The following is a 19,702-nucleotide window of genomic DNA, read 5'->3' on the forward strand; positions in this document are numbered from 1 at the left end:
GAAACATAATGGGAAGATCTCGTCAATCTGGTTCGTGCTGATTTTTCTCAGTGCGTGAAAAAAAAGTACTTTTTTACGGGCCATCTAATAATTTGGTAGAAATGTATTTAAACATGCATTTTATGATCTGACATAATGGTATCCTGAGTAGGCCTACATGGTATCCTGAGTAGGCCTACATGGTATCCTGAGTAGGCCTACATGGTATCCTGAGTAGGCCTACATGGTATCCTGCCTACAAGCCCAGGGTTACAAGACCCCTCAAGCTACCAACTGGGGTCATGTTGACCCCAGTTGAGAGGCATATGTTTTATCATAGGCTAAAAGTAGTGGTTTCAATTATTCAAATAAATAATTGTTTAGACTTTCTATGTCAATATGCACTATTTACAAATGTAAGTTATTTGGGGTCATTTTGACCCCAGCCAAAAACACCTCATTTTGCCTTTAGTAATTTAATAGATATGACCTCTATTTGTTTCTCTGGAGACATAATAACAAGTTATCCACCAGAGGATGGAGGGGAACATGTACTGTATCCGTGATTTAGACCAGATAGACAGATACAGCTCCCCATGTCATCTCATGAGATTGGACTTTTCAATACAACGTATGAAAAACACAAAATGACCTTATTTATGTGCATTTAAAAAGATCCACTGGTATAAATACTTGATAGAACTGCAATACAGTACTCAGATACACAGAGAGCTGTATTGGTGTAGAGGAGAAATATACACAGCCGTGACGATGACCGAAGAGACTGCGGTCTACATTTGATGGTATTTCAGATCGGGTGAACAAAAGGACTTGGTTCCTGTATGTTATCGCAATCACACCATGACTAGTTCATAACGAAACAAACCCCTCCACCTTTCATTATCCCGGAGAGTTACGCATTAGGATGTTAATACGGAGAACCCCGCTGGCTGTATGGACGGGGACAGTACATCCGGAGAGAGCCATGATTCTGTGAAACAGAGTATGTTACAGTCCCTGATGTCTCTCTGGAAGGAGATCCTCACCCTGAGCTAGTCTACTTTATTGTCCAGGGACTGAGCATTAGCGAGTAATATACTCAGAAGTGGTGGATGGTGTGTACGCCTCCTGAGTTGGACTAAAAGCTCACTCTGTATTTCTCTTCTCCGTAGGCGGTATCTTGAAGCAGCCCCTGGGAGGAGTGGAAATGTCTTGGGGGGTGTACGAACAAAGGATCCATTTTAGGAAAGTTGCATTTCTGGTCAAATTGCTGGTGAGCGACCATCGATCGAATTTCGAAAACTTATTTTGGGCTGTAAGTAATAATGCAACAATTAATGTAAGAAATAACACACAAAATAATACTGAGTTTCCTGAATTTATCGAGCTTATAGGCAATACATAACTAAATTATTATGGTGGGAGATTCTTAGACGGTTTAAAGTACCTCAATGGACAGTAAAGGAAATCACACATTCATGTATGAATATCATGGATTTATTTTTAATTTACCTTTACTTAACTAGGCAAGCCAGTTAAGAACAAATTCTTATTTTAAATGACCGCCTAGGAACAGTGGGTTAACTGCCTTGTTCAGGGGCAGAACGACAGATTTGTACCTTGTCAGCTCAGGGGGTTTGAACTTGCAACCTTTCGGCTATTAGTCCAACGCTCTAACCACTAGGCTACCCTGCCACCCCATGTATGAATATCAGGGATCTATTAGAACTAGTGGATATATGGAGACTTAAACATGTATTTGGCTAAGGTGTACGTGCTTTCACATGTACAGTTGAAGTCGGAAGTTTACATATAAACCTTAGCCAAATACATTTAAACTCAGTTTTTCACAATTCCTGACATTTAATCCTAGTAAGAATTCCCTGTCTTGGGTCAGTTAGGACCACCACTTTATTTTAAGAATGTGAAATGTCAGAATGATAGTAGAGATAATTATTTATTTCAGTTTTCATTTCTTTCATCAGCTTCCCGCAATAAGTTGGGTGAATTTTGGCCCATTCCTCCTGACAGAGCTGGTGTAACTGAGTCAGGTTTGTAGGCCTCCTTGCTCGTACACACTTTTTCAGTTCTGCCCACAAATTTTCTATAGAATTGAGATCAGGGCTTTGTGATGGCCACTCCAATACCTTGACTTTGTTGTCCTTAAGCCACTTTGCCACAACTTTGGAAGTACGCTTGGGGTCATTGCCCATTTGGAAAAACCATTTGCAACCAAGCTTTAACTTAACTGATGTCTTGAGATGTTGCTTCAATGTATCCACATAATAGTCCCTCATGATGCCATCTATTTTGTGAAGTGCACCAGTCCCTCCTGCAGCAAAGCACCCCCACAACATGATGCTAACACCCCCGTGCTTCACGGTTGGGATGGTGTTCTTCGGCTTGCAAGCCTCCCCCTTTTTCCTCCAAACATAACGACGTCATTATGGCCAAACAGTTCTATTTTTGTTTCATCAAACCAGAGGGCATTTCTCCAAAAAGTACGATCTTTGTCCCCATGTGCAGTTGCAAACCGTAGTCTTGCTTTTTTTAATGGCGGTTTTGGAGCAGTGGCTTCTTCCTTGCTGAGCGGCCATTCAGGTTATGTCGATATAGGACTCGTTTTACTGTGGATATAGATACTTTTGTACCTGTTTCCTCCAGCATCTTCACAAGGTCCTTTTCTGTTGTTCTGGGATTGATTTGCACTTTTCGCACCAAAGTACGTTCATCTCTAGGAGACAGAACGCATCTCCTTCCTGAGCGGTATGACGGCTGCGTGGTCTCATGGTGTTTATACTTGTGTACTATTGTTTATACAGGTGAACGTGGTACCTTCAGGCATTTGGAAATTGCTCCCAAGGACGACCCAGACTTGTGGAGGTCTACAAAAACAAATTCTGAGGTCTTGGCTGATTTATTTTGATTTTCCCATGATGTCAACCAAAGAGACACTGAGTTTGAAGGTAGGCCTTGAAATACATCCACAGATACACCTCCAATTAAATCAAATTATGTAAATGAGCCTATCAGAAGCTTCTAAAGCCATGACATCATTTTCTGGAATTATCCAAGCTGTTTAAATGCACAGTCAACTTAGTGTATGTAAACTTCTGACCCACTGAAATTGTGATCCAGATAATTCTAAGTTAAATAATCTGTCTGTAAACAATTGTTGGAAAAATTACTTGTCATGCACAATTCCAGTGGGGATAGGCGTCCTGTCAACGGGACAGTTGTAAATCATGCAGCGCGGTGTGTCACGATCGCAGATTTTAGAGAAACAACAAATGTCGGTACATGTAAGCGTCTTATATCAGCTGAAAGCTTAAATTCTTGTTAATATAACTGCACTGTCCAATTTACCGTAGCTATTACTGTGAAGAAATGCCATGCTATTGTTTGCTCCTAACAACAAAACACTTTTTTTTCACCGCGATAGGTTTGATATATTCACCTCTGAAGGTTACTTACATTCTGAAATCTTGCTCTGATTTATCATCCAAAGGGTCCCAGAGATGACATGAAGTGTCGTTTTGTTAGATAAAATTATTTTTCATATCGTAAAAAGGTCCATATAGCATGCACGATCAATTTTGTATTTCCACTCGTTCAATTTGCAAAGAAAGGAATCTGTGAAAATCTAACCCTAAGCATGGTTTCAACCAGTCAAATCACTTTCGTATTTATTCCTCAGAGATCCTAGAACGTAACCAGACTTCACTATATCATTAGGGGTGTAGTGTATATCCTATAGGACACCATATCAGAGATCCTAGAACGTAACCAGACTTCACTATATCATTAGGGGTGTAGTGTATCCTATAGGACACCATATCAGAGATCCTAGAAAGTAACCAGACTTCACTATATCATTAGGGGTGTAGTATATCCTATAGGACACCATATCAGAGATGCTAGAAGGTAACCAGACTTCCCTATATCATTAGGGGTGTAGTATATCCTATAGGACACCATATCAGAGATCCTAGAAGGTAGCCAGACTTCCCTATATCATTAGGGGTGTAGTATATCCTATAGGACACCATATTGGGTCAGAGAGTGAAGCCTTCATGGCACGCAGATGACGTGGACGGTCTTCACTTGATTGACTGTAACTTTGTCAAATAAGCACCAATTGGGGTCAAACAAAGCTAGCTAGATAGCCAATGAGCTGGGCTTTACGGGAGTATGCGGGAGTACGGGGAAACCCGTATCTGTTGCAAAATGTAGCTGCTATCCTTGTGCAACAAGCCGTTTCCTTTTGGGCAAAATTGACAAGAATGTGGAGAGTTATGAAGTTATGAAAACTGGATGTTTTGCAAATGTTGAACTTACAATATGGCTAGTAATACTGTGAAAGTTCAATCAAAGTCTATGTATACAGATTTGACGATATTCTTGCAGAAAAATGTAATGAAAATGTCAATGTCTTAGCCCAAATGTACCTGGGTGATTTCACACTAAATGTCACGTAAGCTCACTCATACTTCAAGTTATCAGTCTGAAACTTTGCACATACACTGCTTCCCTCTTGTGGACACCATCGGAATTACAACCAGAGTGATGGCTAGACCTGGGACCTTTCTGTTGCATTTCAAAGATGGTGGTAGAATTTTTTTTCTTTGTATTTTCTTCTACCAGATCTATTGTGTTATATTCTCCTACATTCAATTCACATTTCCACAAACTTCAAAGTGTTTCCTTTCAAATGGTACCAAGAATATGCATATCCTTGCTTCAGGTCCTGAGCTTCAGACAGCTAGATTTGGGTATGTCATTTTAGGCGGCAGGGTAGCCTAGTCCAACGCTCTAGTGGTTAGAGTGTAGAGGAGGCAGGTAGCCTAGTGGTTAGAGTGTAGAGGCGGCAGGGTAGCCTAGCGGTTAGAGTGGAGGGGCGGCAGGGTAGCCTAGTGGTTAGAGCGTTGGACTAGTAACCGGAAGGTTGCAAGTTCAAATCCCCGAGCTGACAAGGTACAAATCTGTCGTTCTCCCCTGAACAGGCAGTTAACCCACTGTTCCTAGGCCATCATTGAAAATAAGAATTTGTTCTTAACTGACTTGCCTAGTAAAATAAAAAATAAAAATTAACAAGAAATTTGTGGAGTGGTTGAAAAACGAGTTTTACTGACTCCAACCTAAGTATGTAAACGTCTGACTTTATCTGTATATACAGTATTCTAGTCATAATTAATCATATATAACTACTGTCTATACACACCATCCTATATAACTACTGTCTATACACACCATCCTATATAACTACTGTCTATACACACCATCCTATATAACTACTGTCTATACACACCATCCTATATAACTACTGTCTATACACACCATCCTATATAACTACTGTCTATACACACCATCCTATATAACTACTGTCTATACACACCATCTTATATAACTACTGTCTATACACACCATCTTATATAACTACTGTCTATACACACCATCCTGTATAACTACTGTCTATATACACCATCCTATATAACTACTGTCTATACACACCATCCTGTATAACTACTGTCTATACACACCATCCTATATAACTACTGTCTATACACACCATCCTATATAACTACTGTCTATACACACCATCCTATATAACTACTGTCTATACACACCATCCTATATAACTACTGTCTATACACACCATCCTGTATAACTACTGTCTATACACACCATCCTATATAACTACTGTCTATACACACCATCCTATATAACTACTGTCTATACTGTCTATACACACCATCTTATATAACTACTGTCTATACACACCATCTTATATAACTACTGTCCATACTGTCTATACACACCATCCTATATAACTACTGTCTATACACACCATCCTATATAACTACTGTCTATACACACCATCCTATATAACTACTGTCTATACACACCATCCTATATAACTACTGTCTATACACACCATCCTATATAACTACTGTCTATACTGTCTATACACACCATCTTATATAACTACTGTCTATACACACCATCTTATATAACTACTGTCTATACTGTCTATACACACCATCCTATATAACTACTGTCTATACACACCATCTTATATAACTACTGTCTATACACACCATCCTATATAACTACTGTCTATACACACCATCCTATATAACTACTGTCTATACACACCATCCTATATAACTACTGTCTATACACACCATCCTATATAACTACTGTCTATACACACCATCCTATATAACTACTGTCTATACACACCATCCTATATAACTACTGTCTATACACACCATCCTATATAACTACTGTCTATACACACCATCCTATATAACTACTGTCTATACACACCATCTTATATAACTACTGTCTATACTGTCTATACACACCATCTTATATAACTACTGTCTATACACACCATCTTATATAACTACTGTCTATACACACCATCCTATATAACTACTGCTGTACACACCTTTCTATATAACTACTGTCTATACACACCATCCTATATAACTACTGCTGTACACACCTTTCTACTCATTTCCTGTCCATACTGTCTATACACACCATCCTGTATAACTACTGTCTATACACACACAATCTGGTATAACTACTGTCTATACACACAATCCGGTATAACTACTGTCTATACACACCATCCTGTATAACAACTGTCTATACACACCATCCTATATAACTACTGTTTATACACACCATCCTACATAACTACTGTCTATACAAACCATCCTATATAACTACTGTCTATACACACCATCCTATATGACTACTGTCTATACACACCGTCCTATATAACTACTGTCTATACACACACCATTCTATATAACTACTGTCTATACACACCATCCTATATAACTACTGTCTATACACACCATCTTATATAACTACTGTCTATACACACCATCTTATATAACTACTGTCTATACACACCATCCTGTATAACTACTGTCTATATACACCATCCTATATAACTACTGTCTATACACACCATCCTGTATAACTACTGTCTATACACACCATCCTATATAACTACTGTCTATACACACCATCCTATATAACTACTGTCTATACACACCATCCTATATAACTACTGTCTATACACACCATCCTATATAACTACTGTCTATACACACCATCCTGTATAACTACTGTCTATACACACCATCCTATATAACTACTGTCTATACACACCATCCTATACAACTACTGTCTATACTGTCTATACACACCATCTTATATAACTACTGTCTATACACACCATCTTATATAACTACTGTCCATACTGTCTATACACACCATCCTATATAACTACTGTCTATACACACCATCCTATATAACTACTGTCTATACACACCATCCTATATAACTACTGTCTATACACACCATCCTATATAACTACTGTCTATACACACCATCCTATATAACTACTGTCTATACTGTCTATACACACCATCTTATATAACTACTGTCTATACACACCATCTTATATAACTACTGTCTATACTGTCTATACACACCATCCTATATAACTACTGTCTATACACACCATCTTATATAACTACTGTCTATACACACCATCCTATATAACTACTGTCTATACACACCATCCTATATAACTACTGTCTATACACACCATCCTATATAACTACTGTCTATACACACCATCCTATATAACTACTGTCTATACACACCATCCTATATAACTACTGTCTATACACACCATCCTATATAACTACTGTCTATACACACCATCCTATATAACTACTGTCTATACACACCATCCTATATAACTACTGTCTATACACACCATCCTATATAACTACTGTCTATACACACCATCTTATATAACTACTGTCTATACTGTCTATACACACCATCTTATATAACTACTGTCTATACACACCATCTTATATAACTACTGTCTATACACACCATCCTATATAACTACTGCTGTACACACCTTTCTATATAACTACTGTCTATACACACCATCCCATATAACTACTGCAGTACACACCTTTCTACTAATTTCCTGTCCATACTGTCTATACACACCATCCTGTATAACTACTGTCTATACACACACAATCTGGTATAACTACTGTCTATACACACAATCCGGTATAACTACTGTCTATACACACCATCCTGTATAACAACTGTCTATACACACCATCCTATATAACTACTGTCTATACACACCATCCTACATAACTACTGTCTATACAAACCATCCTATATAACTACTGTCTATACACACCATCCTATATGACTACTGTCTATACACACCGTCCTATATAACTACTGTCTATACACACACCATTCTATATAACTACTGTCTATACACACCATCCTATATAACTACTGTCTATACTGTCTATACACACCATCCTATATAACTACTGTCTATACACACCATCCTATATAACTACTGTCTATACACACCAACCTACATAACTACTGTCAATACACACCATCCTATATAACTACTGTCTATACTGTCTATACACACCATCCTATATAACTACTGTCTATACTGTCTATACACACCATCCTATATAACTACTGTCTATACACACCATCCTATATAACTACTGTCTATACACACCATCCTATATAACTACTGTCTATACACACCATCCTATATAACTACTGTCTATACACACCATCCTATATAGCTACTGTCTATACACACCATCCTATATAACTACTGTCTATACACACCATCCTATATAACTACTGCTGTACACACCTTTCTACTCATTTCCTGTCCATACTGTCTATACACACCATCCTGTATAACTACTGTCTATACACACAATCTGGTATAACTACTGTCTATACACACAATCCGGTATAACTACTGTCTATACACACCATCCTGTATAACAACTGTCTATACACACCATCCTATATAACTACTGTCTATACACACCATCCTACATAACTACTGTCTATACAAACCATCCTATATAACTACTGTCTATACACACCATCCTATATGACTACTGTCTATACACACCGTCCTATATAACTACTGTCTATACACACACCATTCTATATAACTACTGTCTATACACACCATCCTATATAACTACTGTCTATACTGTCTATACACACCATCCTATATAACTACTGTCTATACACACCATCCTATATAACTACTGTCTATACACACCAACCTACATAACTACTGTCAATACACACCATCCTATATAACTACTGTCTATACTGTCTATACACACCATCCTATATAACTACTGTCTATACTGTCTATACACACCATCCTATATAACTACTGTCTATACACACCATCCTATATAACTACTGTCTATACACACCATCCTATATAACTACTGTCTATACACACCATCCTATATAACTACTGTCTATACTGTCTATACACACCATCCTGTATAACTACTGTCTATACACACCATCCTACATAACTACTGTCTATACTGTCTATACACACCATCCTGTATAACTACTGTCTATACACACCATCCTATATGAATTAATGTCTATACACACCATCCTACATAACTACTGTCTATACACACCATCCTATATAACTACTGTCTATACACACCATCCTATATAACTACTGTCTATACACACCATCCTATATAACTACTGTCCATACACACCATCCTACATAACTACTGTCTATACACACCATCCTACATAACTACTGTCTATACACACCATCCTACATAACTACTGTCTATACACACCATCCTACATAACTACTGTCTATACTGTCTATACACACCATCCTATATAACTACTGTCTATACACACCATCCTATATAACTACTGTCTATACACACCATCCTATATGACTACTGTCTATACACACCATCCTATATAACTACTGTCTATACACACACCATTCTATATAACTACTGTCTATACACACCATCCTATATAACTACTGTCTATACTGTCTATACACACCATCCTATATAACTACTGTCTATACACACCATCCTATATAACTACTGTCTATACACACCAACCTACATAACTACTGTCAATACACACCATCCTATATAACTACTGTCTATACACACAAACCTATATAACTACTCTCCATACACACCATCCTATATGAATTAATGTCTATACACACCATCCTACATAACTACTGTCTATACACACCATCCTATATAACTACTGTCTATATACACCATCCTATATAACTACTGTCTATACACACCATCCTATATAACTACTGTCTATACTGTCTATACACACCATCCTATATAACTACTGTCTATACACACCATCCTATATAACTACTGTCTATACACACCATCCTATATAACTACTGTCTATACTGTCTATACACACCATCCTATATAACTACTGTCTATACTGTCTATACACACCATCCTATATGAATTAATGTCTATACACACCATCCTACATAACTACTGTCTATACACACCATCCTATATAACTACTGTCTATATACACCATCCTATATAACTACTGTCTATACACACCATCCTATATAACTACTGTCTATACTGTCTATACACACCATCCTATATAACTACTGTCTATACACACCATCCTATATAACTACTGTCTATACACACCATCCTATATAACTACTGTCTATACGGTCTATACACACCATCCTATATAACTACTGTCTATACACACCATCCTATATAACTACTGTCTATACACACCATCCTATATGACTACTGTCTATACACACCATCCTATATGACTACTGTCTATACACACCATCCTATATGACTACTGTCTATACTGTCTATACACACCATCCTATATAACTACTGTCTATACACACCATCCTATATAACTACTGTCTATACACACCATACTATATAACTACTGTCTATACACACCATCCTATATAACTACTGTCTATACACACATCCTATATAACTACTGTCTATACTGTCTATACACACCATCCTATATAACTACTGTCTATACACACCATCCTATATAACTACTGTCCATACTGTCTATACACACCATCCTTTATAACTACTGTCCATACTGTCTATACACACCATCATGTACAAAACATTAGGAACACCTTCCTAATATTGAGTTGGGCCCTCTTTTGCCCTCAGAACAGCCTCAATTCATTGGGGCATGGATTCTACACCTTCTGAATGACACGTCTGTCTCCAGGCTCAATAATCCTCCTCCCGAGTGGCTCTGCGGTCTAAGGCGTCATTACAGACCCAGGTTCGATCTCAGGCTGTTTCACAGCCGGCCGTGACCGGGAGACCCATGAGGCTGCGCACAATTGGCCCAGCGTCGTCCGGGTTAGGGGAGAGTTTGGCCCAGCATCGTCCGGGTTAGGGGAGGGTTTGGCCCAGCGTCATTCGGGTTAGGGGAGGGTTTGGCCCAGCGTTGTCCGGGTTAGGGGGGGGGTTTGGCCCAGTGTCGTCTCGGGTTAGGGGAGGCTTCCGCGTGAAGTGAGAAGTGTGTCATTGGTTGTAGGGTCCAGGTGCACCGGCTTGGCAGGGTCGTGTTTCGGAGGAAGCTCTCGACCTTCTCCGAGTCCGTAGGGGATTTGCAGCGATGGGACAAGACTGTAACTACCAATTGGATACCACGAAAAAGGGTTCAAAAGTTTAACCCATCTCCTCCCCTTCATCTACACTGATTGAAGTGCATTTAACAAGTGACATCAACAAGGGAACATAGACTGACCAGGTTTCATGGAAAGAACAGGTGTTCCTAATGTTTTGTAAACTCTGACATTGCTCCTTCTCATATTTCTACATATCTTAATTCTATTCTTTTACTTTTAGATGTGTGTATTGTTGTGAATTGTTAGATATTACTGTACTGTTGGAGCTAGGAACACAAGCATTTCACTAGGTATTACTGTTGTAGCTACAGTAGGAACACAAGCATTTCGCTAGGTATTACTGTTGTAGCTACAGTAGGAACACAAGCATTTAGGTAGGTATTACTGTTGGAGCTACAGTAGGAACACAAGCATTTAGGTAGGTATTACTGTTGGAGCTAGGAACACAAGCATTTAGCTAGGTATTACTGTTGGAGCTAGGAACACAAGCATTTAGGTAGGTATTACTGTTGGAGCTAGGAACACAAGCATTTAGCTAGGTATTACTGTTGGAGCTAGGAACACAAGCATTTAGGTAGGTATTACTGTTGGAGCTAGGAACACAAGCATTTAGCTAGGTATTACTGTTGGAGCTAGGAACACAAGCATTTAGCTAGGCATTACTGTACTGTTGGAGCTAGTAACACAAGCATTTAGGTAGGTATTACTGTTGGAGCTAGGAACACAAGCATTTAGGTAGGTATTACTGTTGGAGCTAGGAACACTAGCATTTAGGTAGGTATTACTGTTGGAGCTAGGAACACAAGCATTTAGGTAGCTATTACTGTTGGAGCTAGGAACACTAGCATTTAGGTAGGTATTACTGTTGGAGCTAGGAACACTAGCATTTAGGTAGGTATTACTGTTGGAGCTAGGAACACTAGCATTTAGGTAGGTATTACTGTTGGAGCTAGAAACACAAGCATTTAGGTAGGTATTACTGTTGGAGCTAGAAACACAGGCATTTGTCCTGAGTCTGCACAACTCTGCCAGGACCTAGGATCAAGAGAGACTCTCAAGTGTTTTAGTACTATATCTCTTGACACAATGATGAAAATAATCATGGCCTCTAAACCTTGAAGCTGCATACTGGACCCTATTCCAACTAAACTACTGAAAGAGCTACTTCCTGTGCTTGGCCCTCCTATGTTGAACATAATAAATGGCTCTCTATCCACCGGATGTGTACCAAACTCACTAAAAGTGGCAGTAATAAAACCTCTCTTGAAAAAGCCAAACCTTGACCCAGAAAATATTTAAAAACTATCGGCCTATATCGAATCTCCCATTCCTCTCAATTTTTTTTGAAAAGGCTGTTGCACAGCAACTCACTGCCTCCCTGAAGACAAACAATGTATACGAAATGCTTCAGTCTGATTTTAGACCCCATCATAGCACTGAGACTGCACTTGTGAAGGTGGTAAATTACCTTTTAATGGCATCAGACCGAGGCTCTGCATCTGTCCTCGTGCTCCTAGACCTTAGTGCTGCTTTTGATACCATCGATCACCACATTCTTTTGGAGAGATTGGAAACCCAAATTGGTCTACACGGACAAGTTCTGGTCTGGTTTAGATCTTATCTGTTGGAAAGATATCAGTTTGTCTCTGTGAATGGTTTGTCCTCTGACAAATCAACTGTAAATTTCGGTGTTCCTCAAGGTTCCGTTTTAGGACCACTATTGTTTTCACTATATATTTTACCTCTTGGGGATGTCATTTGAAAACATAATGTTAACTTTCACTGCTATTCAGATGACACACAGCTGTACATTTCAATGAAACATGGTGAAGCCCCAAAATTGCCCTCGCTAGAAGCATGTGTTTCAGACATAAGGAATTGGATGGCTGCAAACTTTCAACTTTTAAACTCGGACAAAACTTTATGTCCAAAAATGATGCATACAAATTGATCCATGCTTTTGTCACTTCTAGGTTAGACTACTGCAATGCTCTACTTTCCGGCTACCCGGATAAAGCACTAAATAAACTTCAGTTAGTGCTAAATACGGCTGCTAGAATCCTGACTAGAACCCAAAAATGTGATCATATTACTCCAGTGCTAGCCTCCCTACACTGGCTTCCTGTCAAAGCAAGGGCTGATTTCAAGGTTTTACTGCTAACCTACAAAGCATTACATGGGCTTGCTCCTACCTATCTCTCTGATTTGGTCCTGCCGTACATACCTACACGTACACTACGGTCACAAAACGCAGGCCTCCTAATTGTCCCTAGAATTTCTAAGCAAACAGCTGGAGGCAGGGCTTTCTCCTATAGAGCTCCATTTTTATGGAACGGTCTGCCTACCCATGTCAGAGACTCAAACTCGGTCTCAACCTTTAAGTCTTTACTGAAGACTCATCTCTTCAGTGGGTCATATGATTGAGTGTAGTCTGGCCCAGGAGTGTGAAGGTGAATGGAAAGGCTCTGGAGCAACGAACTGCCCTTGCTGTCTCTGCCTTGCCGGTTCCCCTCTCTCCACTGGGATTCTCTGCCTCAAACCCTATTACAGGGGCTGAGTCACTGGATTACTGGGGCTCTTCCATGCCGTCCCTAGGAGGGGTGCGTCACTAGAGTGGGTTGAGTCACTGATGTGATCTTCCTGTCTGGGTTGGCGCCCCCCCTTTGGGTTGTGCCGTGGCGGAGATCTTTGTGGGCTATACTCGGCCTTGTCTCAGGATGGTAAGTTGGTGGTTGAAGATATCCCTCTAGTGGTGTGGGGGCTGTGCTTTGGCAAAGTGGGTGGGGTTATATCCTTCCTGTTTGGCCCTGTCCGGGGGTGTCCTCGGATGGGGCCACAATGTCTCCTGACCCCTCCTGTCTCAGCCCCCAGTATTTATGCTGCAGTAGTTTATGTGTCGGGGGGCTAGGGTCAGTTTGTTATATCTGGAGTACTCCTCCTGTCCTATTCGGTGTCCTTTGTCAATTTAAGTGTGCTCTATCTAATTCTCTCTTTCTCTCTCTCGGAGGACCTGAGCCCTAGGACCATGCCTCAGGACTACCTGACATGATGACTCCTTGCTGTCGCCAGTCCACCTGGCCGTGCTGCTGCTCCAGTTTCAACTGTTCTGCCTTATTATTATAGGACCATGCTGGTCATTTATGAACATTTGAACATCTTGGCCATGTTCTGTTATAATCTCCACCCGGCACAGCCAGAAGAGGACTGGCCACCCCACATAGCCTGGTTCCTCTCTAGGTTTCTTCCTAGGTTTTGGCCTTTCTAGGGAGTTTTTCCTAGCCACCGTGCTTCTACACCTGCATTGCTTGCTGTTTGGGGATTTAGGCTGGGTTTCTGTACAGCACTTTGAGATATCAGCTGATGTACAAAGGGCTATATAAATACATTTGATTTGATTTAGTTAGATACTACTACACTGTTGGAGCTAGGAACACAAGCATTTCTCTACACCCGCAAAAAACATCTGCAAAAATGTGTACGTGTGTACGTGTGTACGTGACCAATAAAATTTGATTTGATTAATTGGTGTGTATTCTCTGAAAAGTAGTTCTTCTCGGCCAAATATAATAAAGAGAATAATGAAACCAGGTTTGGAGAAGTAATATTCAGCTATAGATATCCTCAGAGGGTGGAAGGGGGGGCCAAGTATCAGGGATTCTGACCAGATAGACAGATCATCTTGTCACGTTCGTTGTTGTGGATGAGACCAAGGCGCAGCGTGAGATGAAAACATCTTCTTATTTAATGAAACGAAGAACACTCAAAAAAACGTACAAAACAACAAACTGAACGTGACGCTACATATGAAAAGTACAAACAACGGCAACTAACACATAGACAATCACCCACAAATTACCCAAGGAATATGGCTGCCTAAATATGGTTCCCAATCAGAGACAACGATAACCAGCTGCCTCTGATTGAGAACCAATCTAGGCAACCATAGACATACAAAACACCTAGACTAGTAAAACAACCCTATAAACATACAAAAACATACAGGACTAAAACCCCAGACAGGACAAAAACCCCAGACAGGACAAAAACCCCAGACAGGACAAAAACCCCAGACAGGACTAAAACCCCAGACAGGACAAAAACCCCAGACAGGACAAAAACCCCAGACAGGACAAAAACCCCAGACAGGACAAAAACCCCAGACAGGACAAAAACCCCAGACAGGACAAAAACCCCAGACAGGACAAAAACCCCAGACAGGACAAAAACCCTAGACAGGACAAAAACCCCAGACAGGACTAAAACCCTAGACAGGACTAAAACCCCAGACAGGACTAAAACCCTAGACAGGACTAAAACCCTAGACAGTACTAAAACCCTAGACAGGACAAAAACCCCAGACAGGACAAAAAACCTAGACAGGACAAAAACCCCAGACAGGACTAAAACCCCAGACAGGACTAAAACCCTAGACAGGACTAAAACCCTAGACAGGACTAAAACCCTAGACAGGACTAAAACCCTAGACAGGACTAAAACCCTAGACAGGACAAAAACCCCAGACAGGACTAAAACCCTAGACAGGACTAAAACCCTAGACAGGACTAAAACCCTAGACAGGACTAAAACCCTAGACAGGACTAAAACCCTAGACAGGACAAAAACCCTAGACAGGACAAAAACCCTAGACAGGACTAAAACCCCAGACAGGACTAAAACCCCAGACAGGACTAAAACCCCAGACAGGACAAAAACCCCAGACAGGACTAAAACCCTAGACAGGACTAAAACCCTAGACAGGACTAAAACCCAACAGACCACCCCTTGTCACACCCTAACCAAAATAATAAAGAAAACAAAGAACGAACACCTTTATATATTTTATTTATACCTTTATATATTTATTTATACCTTTATATATTTATTTATACCTTTATTTATTTATTTATACCTTTATTTATTTATTTATACCTTTATATATTTATTTATACCTTTATATATTTATTTATACCTTTATTTATTTATTTATACCTTTATTTATTTATTTATACCTTTATATATTTATTTATACCTTTATATATTTATTTATACCTTTATATATTTATTTATACCTTTATATATTTATTTATACCTTTATATATTTATTTATACCTTTATTTATTTATTTATACCTTTATATATTTATTTATACCTTTATATATTTATTTATACCTTTATATATTTATTTATACCTTTATTTATTTATTTATACCTTTATATATTTATTTATACCTTTATTTATTTATTTATACCTTTATTTATTTATTTATACCTTTATATATTTATTTATAAATGTTTTTTTATTGACCCTTTATTGAACCAGGCAAGTCAGTTAAGAACCAATTCTTATTTACAATGACGGCCTATCCCGGCTTAAACCCCCCCCCCCCCCGTAACCCGGACGACGCTGGGCAAACTGTGCCGCCGCCCTCACGGCCGGTTGTGCTACAGCCCGGGATCGAACCAGGGTGTCTGTAGTGACGCCTCTAGCACTGAGATGCAGTGCCTTAGACCGCTGCGCCACTCGGGAGCTCAATTTGTCATACATAGATAACCATGGGCGCGTACATAAGTTATAACTAGGTATGACTGTGTACACATCTAAATCACCTTAGATATATGCAGCTCATACAAGTCTGTCAGTGGTAGGAACACTTGGTAGAACTGTAGTCCAGAAACCAGCTTCCCTCTGAATTGACATAGTGCTGGATTGGTGTGTATTCTCAGAAAAATAGGACAATGTGTTAGAAATAACAGATTTGCAAAAATATCCGCCAATATTATATATGTGCAACTTGTTATGATAATAGGGTGACATATCATTTGGTTTGAATTGACATACAAGATATGGACATTTGGATTTAATTGACTTACAAGATGTGGACCTTTGGAATGAAGTGATTTACAAGATGTGGACCTTTGGAATGAAGTGATTTACAAGATGTGGATCTTTGGATCGAAGTGATTTACAAGATGTGGACCTTTGGATCGAAGTGATTTACAAGATGTGGATCTTTGGATCGAAGTGATTTACAAGATGTGGACCTTTGGAATCGAAGTGATTTACAAGATGTGGATCTTTGGATCGAAGTGATTTACAAGATGTGGATCTTTGGATCGAAGTGATTTACAAGATGTGGATCTTTGGATCGAAGTGATTTACAAGATGTGGACATTTGGTTCAGAAGTGACTTACAGGATGTGGACATTTGGTTCAGAAGTGACTTACAAGATGTGGACATGCTTTGTGGAAAATGCTGCCATAACACCTACCACTCTGATTGTTTCACTAACAGTGATGTAAATGCTGTCTGTTGGGTAAATCAGAGAACGATGCCATATGGTTAGTCGATGTCTCTAAGGATCCGTTTTTTAAGTGAATTTAATGGCTTTTCTTGACAGTAAAATGAAGTACATTACAAATGTTGGTGTACATGCCCCTTTAAAATGCAGTGGTTTTTACCCCATGATTATTACACAATTATTATTTACCCTAAAATTATTTTGACAGAATATCCTAATGAATAAGATATACATAGAAAATTTACTATAATTGTTCTCTTTTCTTCCCCCCTAATAGTTTATTCTTGTGGTCAAATTGACCCCAGTTGGTAAATAATGTGTGTTACAATATGTTAGTAGCTTGAGGGTTAAAGCGATGCCAATTTGTTTCCAACGTGGTCCCCGATGGAATACACACAAGACAGACAACACTAAATGATACAAATAAGTCATATCCACCTCTTCCTCCTCGTCGGAGAAGAAGTAAGCTACGCCGACCCTGAGCTCCTCTTTCTCCACTCCGGACGGATCGCCGGTTGGCAGCTCGCTGTAGCTGAGATGGGTGATACGGTCCAAGTGGTTGCCCATCAATGACGAGGCCCCGACAGAGGAGAGGCATGGAATACGGTGTCTGGGGTAGGGAGGGAAGGAAAGAGAGAGAGGGTGGAAGGAGAGAGGGGAGAGAAGGGGACAGATATGTTACTGTGGGGAAAGAACAGACAAAAGGCTCCAGTACACAACTCCGGTTGGCTTTCAGCTACACAGAATCACAGCAGTATCCAGTACATTCATGTAACAGTCAACAGCCACATAGATGATCATAAATGATCAACACACTCGAGTTATTGAGCCCAGTTCGCTTGAAAGACGAGAAAGCAATCAATGATTTAGTCCGTGGCTCTCATCACATGCCTTTAGCTAATCATACCCTCTGGTGGACTGAATGATAAAATAGCAGCGCTGGATAGAGAGAGAGAGAAAGAAAGTGAGAGAGAGAGAGAAAGAGAGAGACAGAGAGAGAGGGAGGTGAAATCTCCAGTCTTCCACGGAGAAGAGAAGTGCGCGCCGACTGAATGCTTCAGATGTATTATCCTTGATCAGTTTGGATGCACCGTGGGGGGAAAAAAATAAAGGCTAATTTAGAGGCCATAATGCACCAGGGAAAAACACCGGAGTAATAGAAGCAGTTACCCAGGGAACGGTTATATATCCTGTTGTTCCATCAGTGCCGCGGGCTCCACGGTCTTCTCTACTCCCTCCCTGTCCCTCTCTTTTCTATTTCTCCGTTCGTTCTCTCTCTCTTCTTCCCCTCTGTACTCCCGCAGCCCTGTGTGCTTTACTAGTGTTTTCTCAACCTCGCGTCTTTAAGTAACTCGGAGAGCTCCGCCTTCAGCCGCAACATCTGCCCTTTGACGCAGCCCATTGGTCTAGGGGCACTTTCCTGTCCCTGCTCGGCCAATCAGAAAGGCCAATCCTCACGTCATTCAAGCCAGCCTCCAATAGCGTGGGTGCAGAGCAACGCGTGGTGATTGGGATTCGTTAAGGGCCCTACACACTTCAGGTAAACTACCCATACACAGCAACGTTGCTTTCACCCTTGGCTCTGCATACTTTTTTTGCGGTATTTACTGTGGCGTGGTTTTGTTGTCTAGAATACTAGACAGACAGAGGTGTGATTGTTGCTGTTGTTGGAGGAATGAAGAATACTAGACAGACAGAGGTGTGATTGTTGCTGTTGTCGGAGGAATGAAGAATACTAGACAAACAGAGGTGTGATTGTTGCTGTTGTCGGAGGAATGAAGAATACTAGCTAGACAGACAGAGGTGTGATTGTTGCTGTTGTCGGAGGAATGA

The 19,702-nt window shown here is 39.9% G+C and overlaps 1 protein-coding gene across 1 annotated transcript in view; it reads right to left on the reverse strand.

Moving 5' to 3' along the window:
* Positions 1-19,166, reverse strand: part of lratd1 (LRAT domain containing 1) — a 22,809-nt gene extending 3,643 nt beyond the window's left edge. Inside the window, exons 1-2 of the mRNA XM_020477152.2 lie at positions 19,040-19,166; positions 18,308-18,479 (exon numbers count right to left, since the gene is read on the reverse strand). Of these exons, the coding sequence (XP_020332741.1) occupies positions 18,308-18,436 (129 nt within the window). The 5' untranslated portion in view covers positions 18,437-18,479; positions 19,040-19,166. The remainder of the gene's footprint in view (positions 1-18,307; positions 18,480-19,039) is intronic.
* Between the last annotated feature and the right edge of the window lie 536 nt (positions 19,167-19,702).

The sequence above is a fragment of the Oncorhynchus kisutch genome, linkage group LG21, assembly GCF_002021735.2.
Source record: "Oncorhynchus kisutch isolate 150728-3 linkage group LG21, Okis_V2, whole genome shotgun sequence".
Taxonomy (NCBI): Eukaryota; Metazoa; Chordata; class Actinopteri; order Salmoniformes; family Salmonidae; genus Oncorhynchus; species Oncorhynchus kisutch.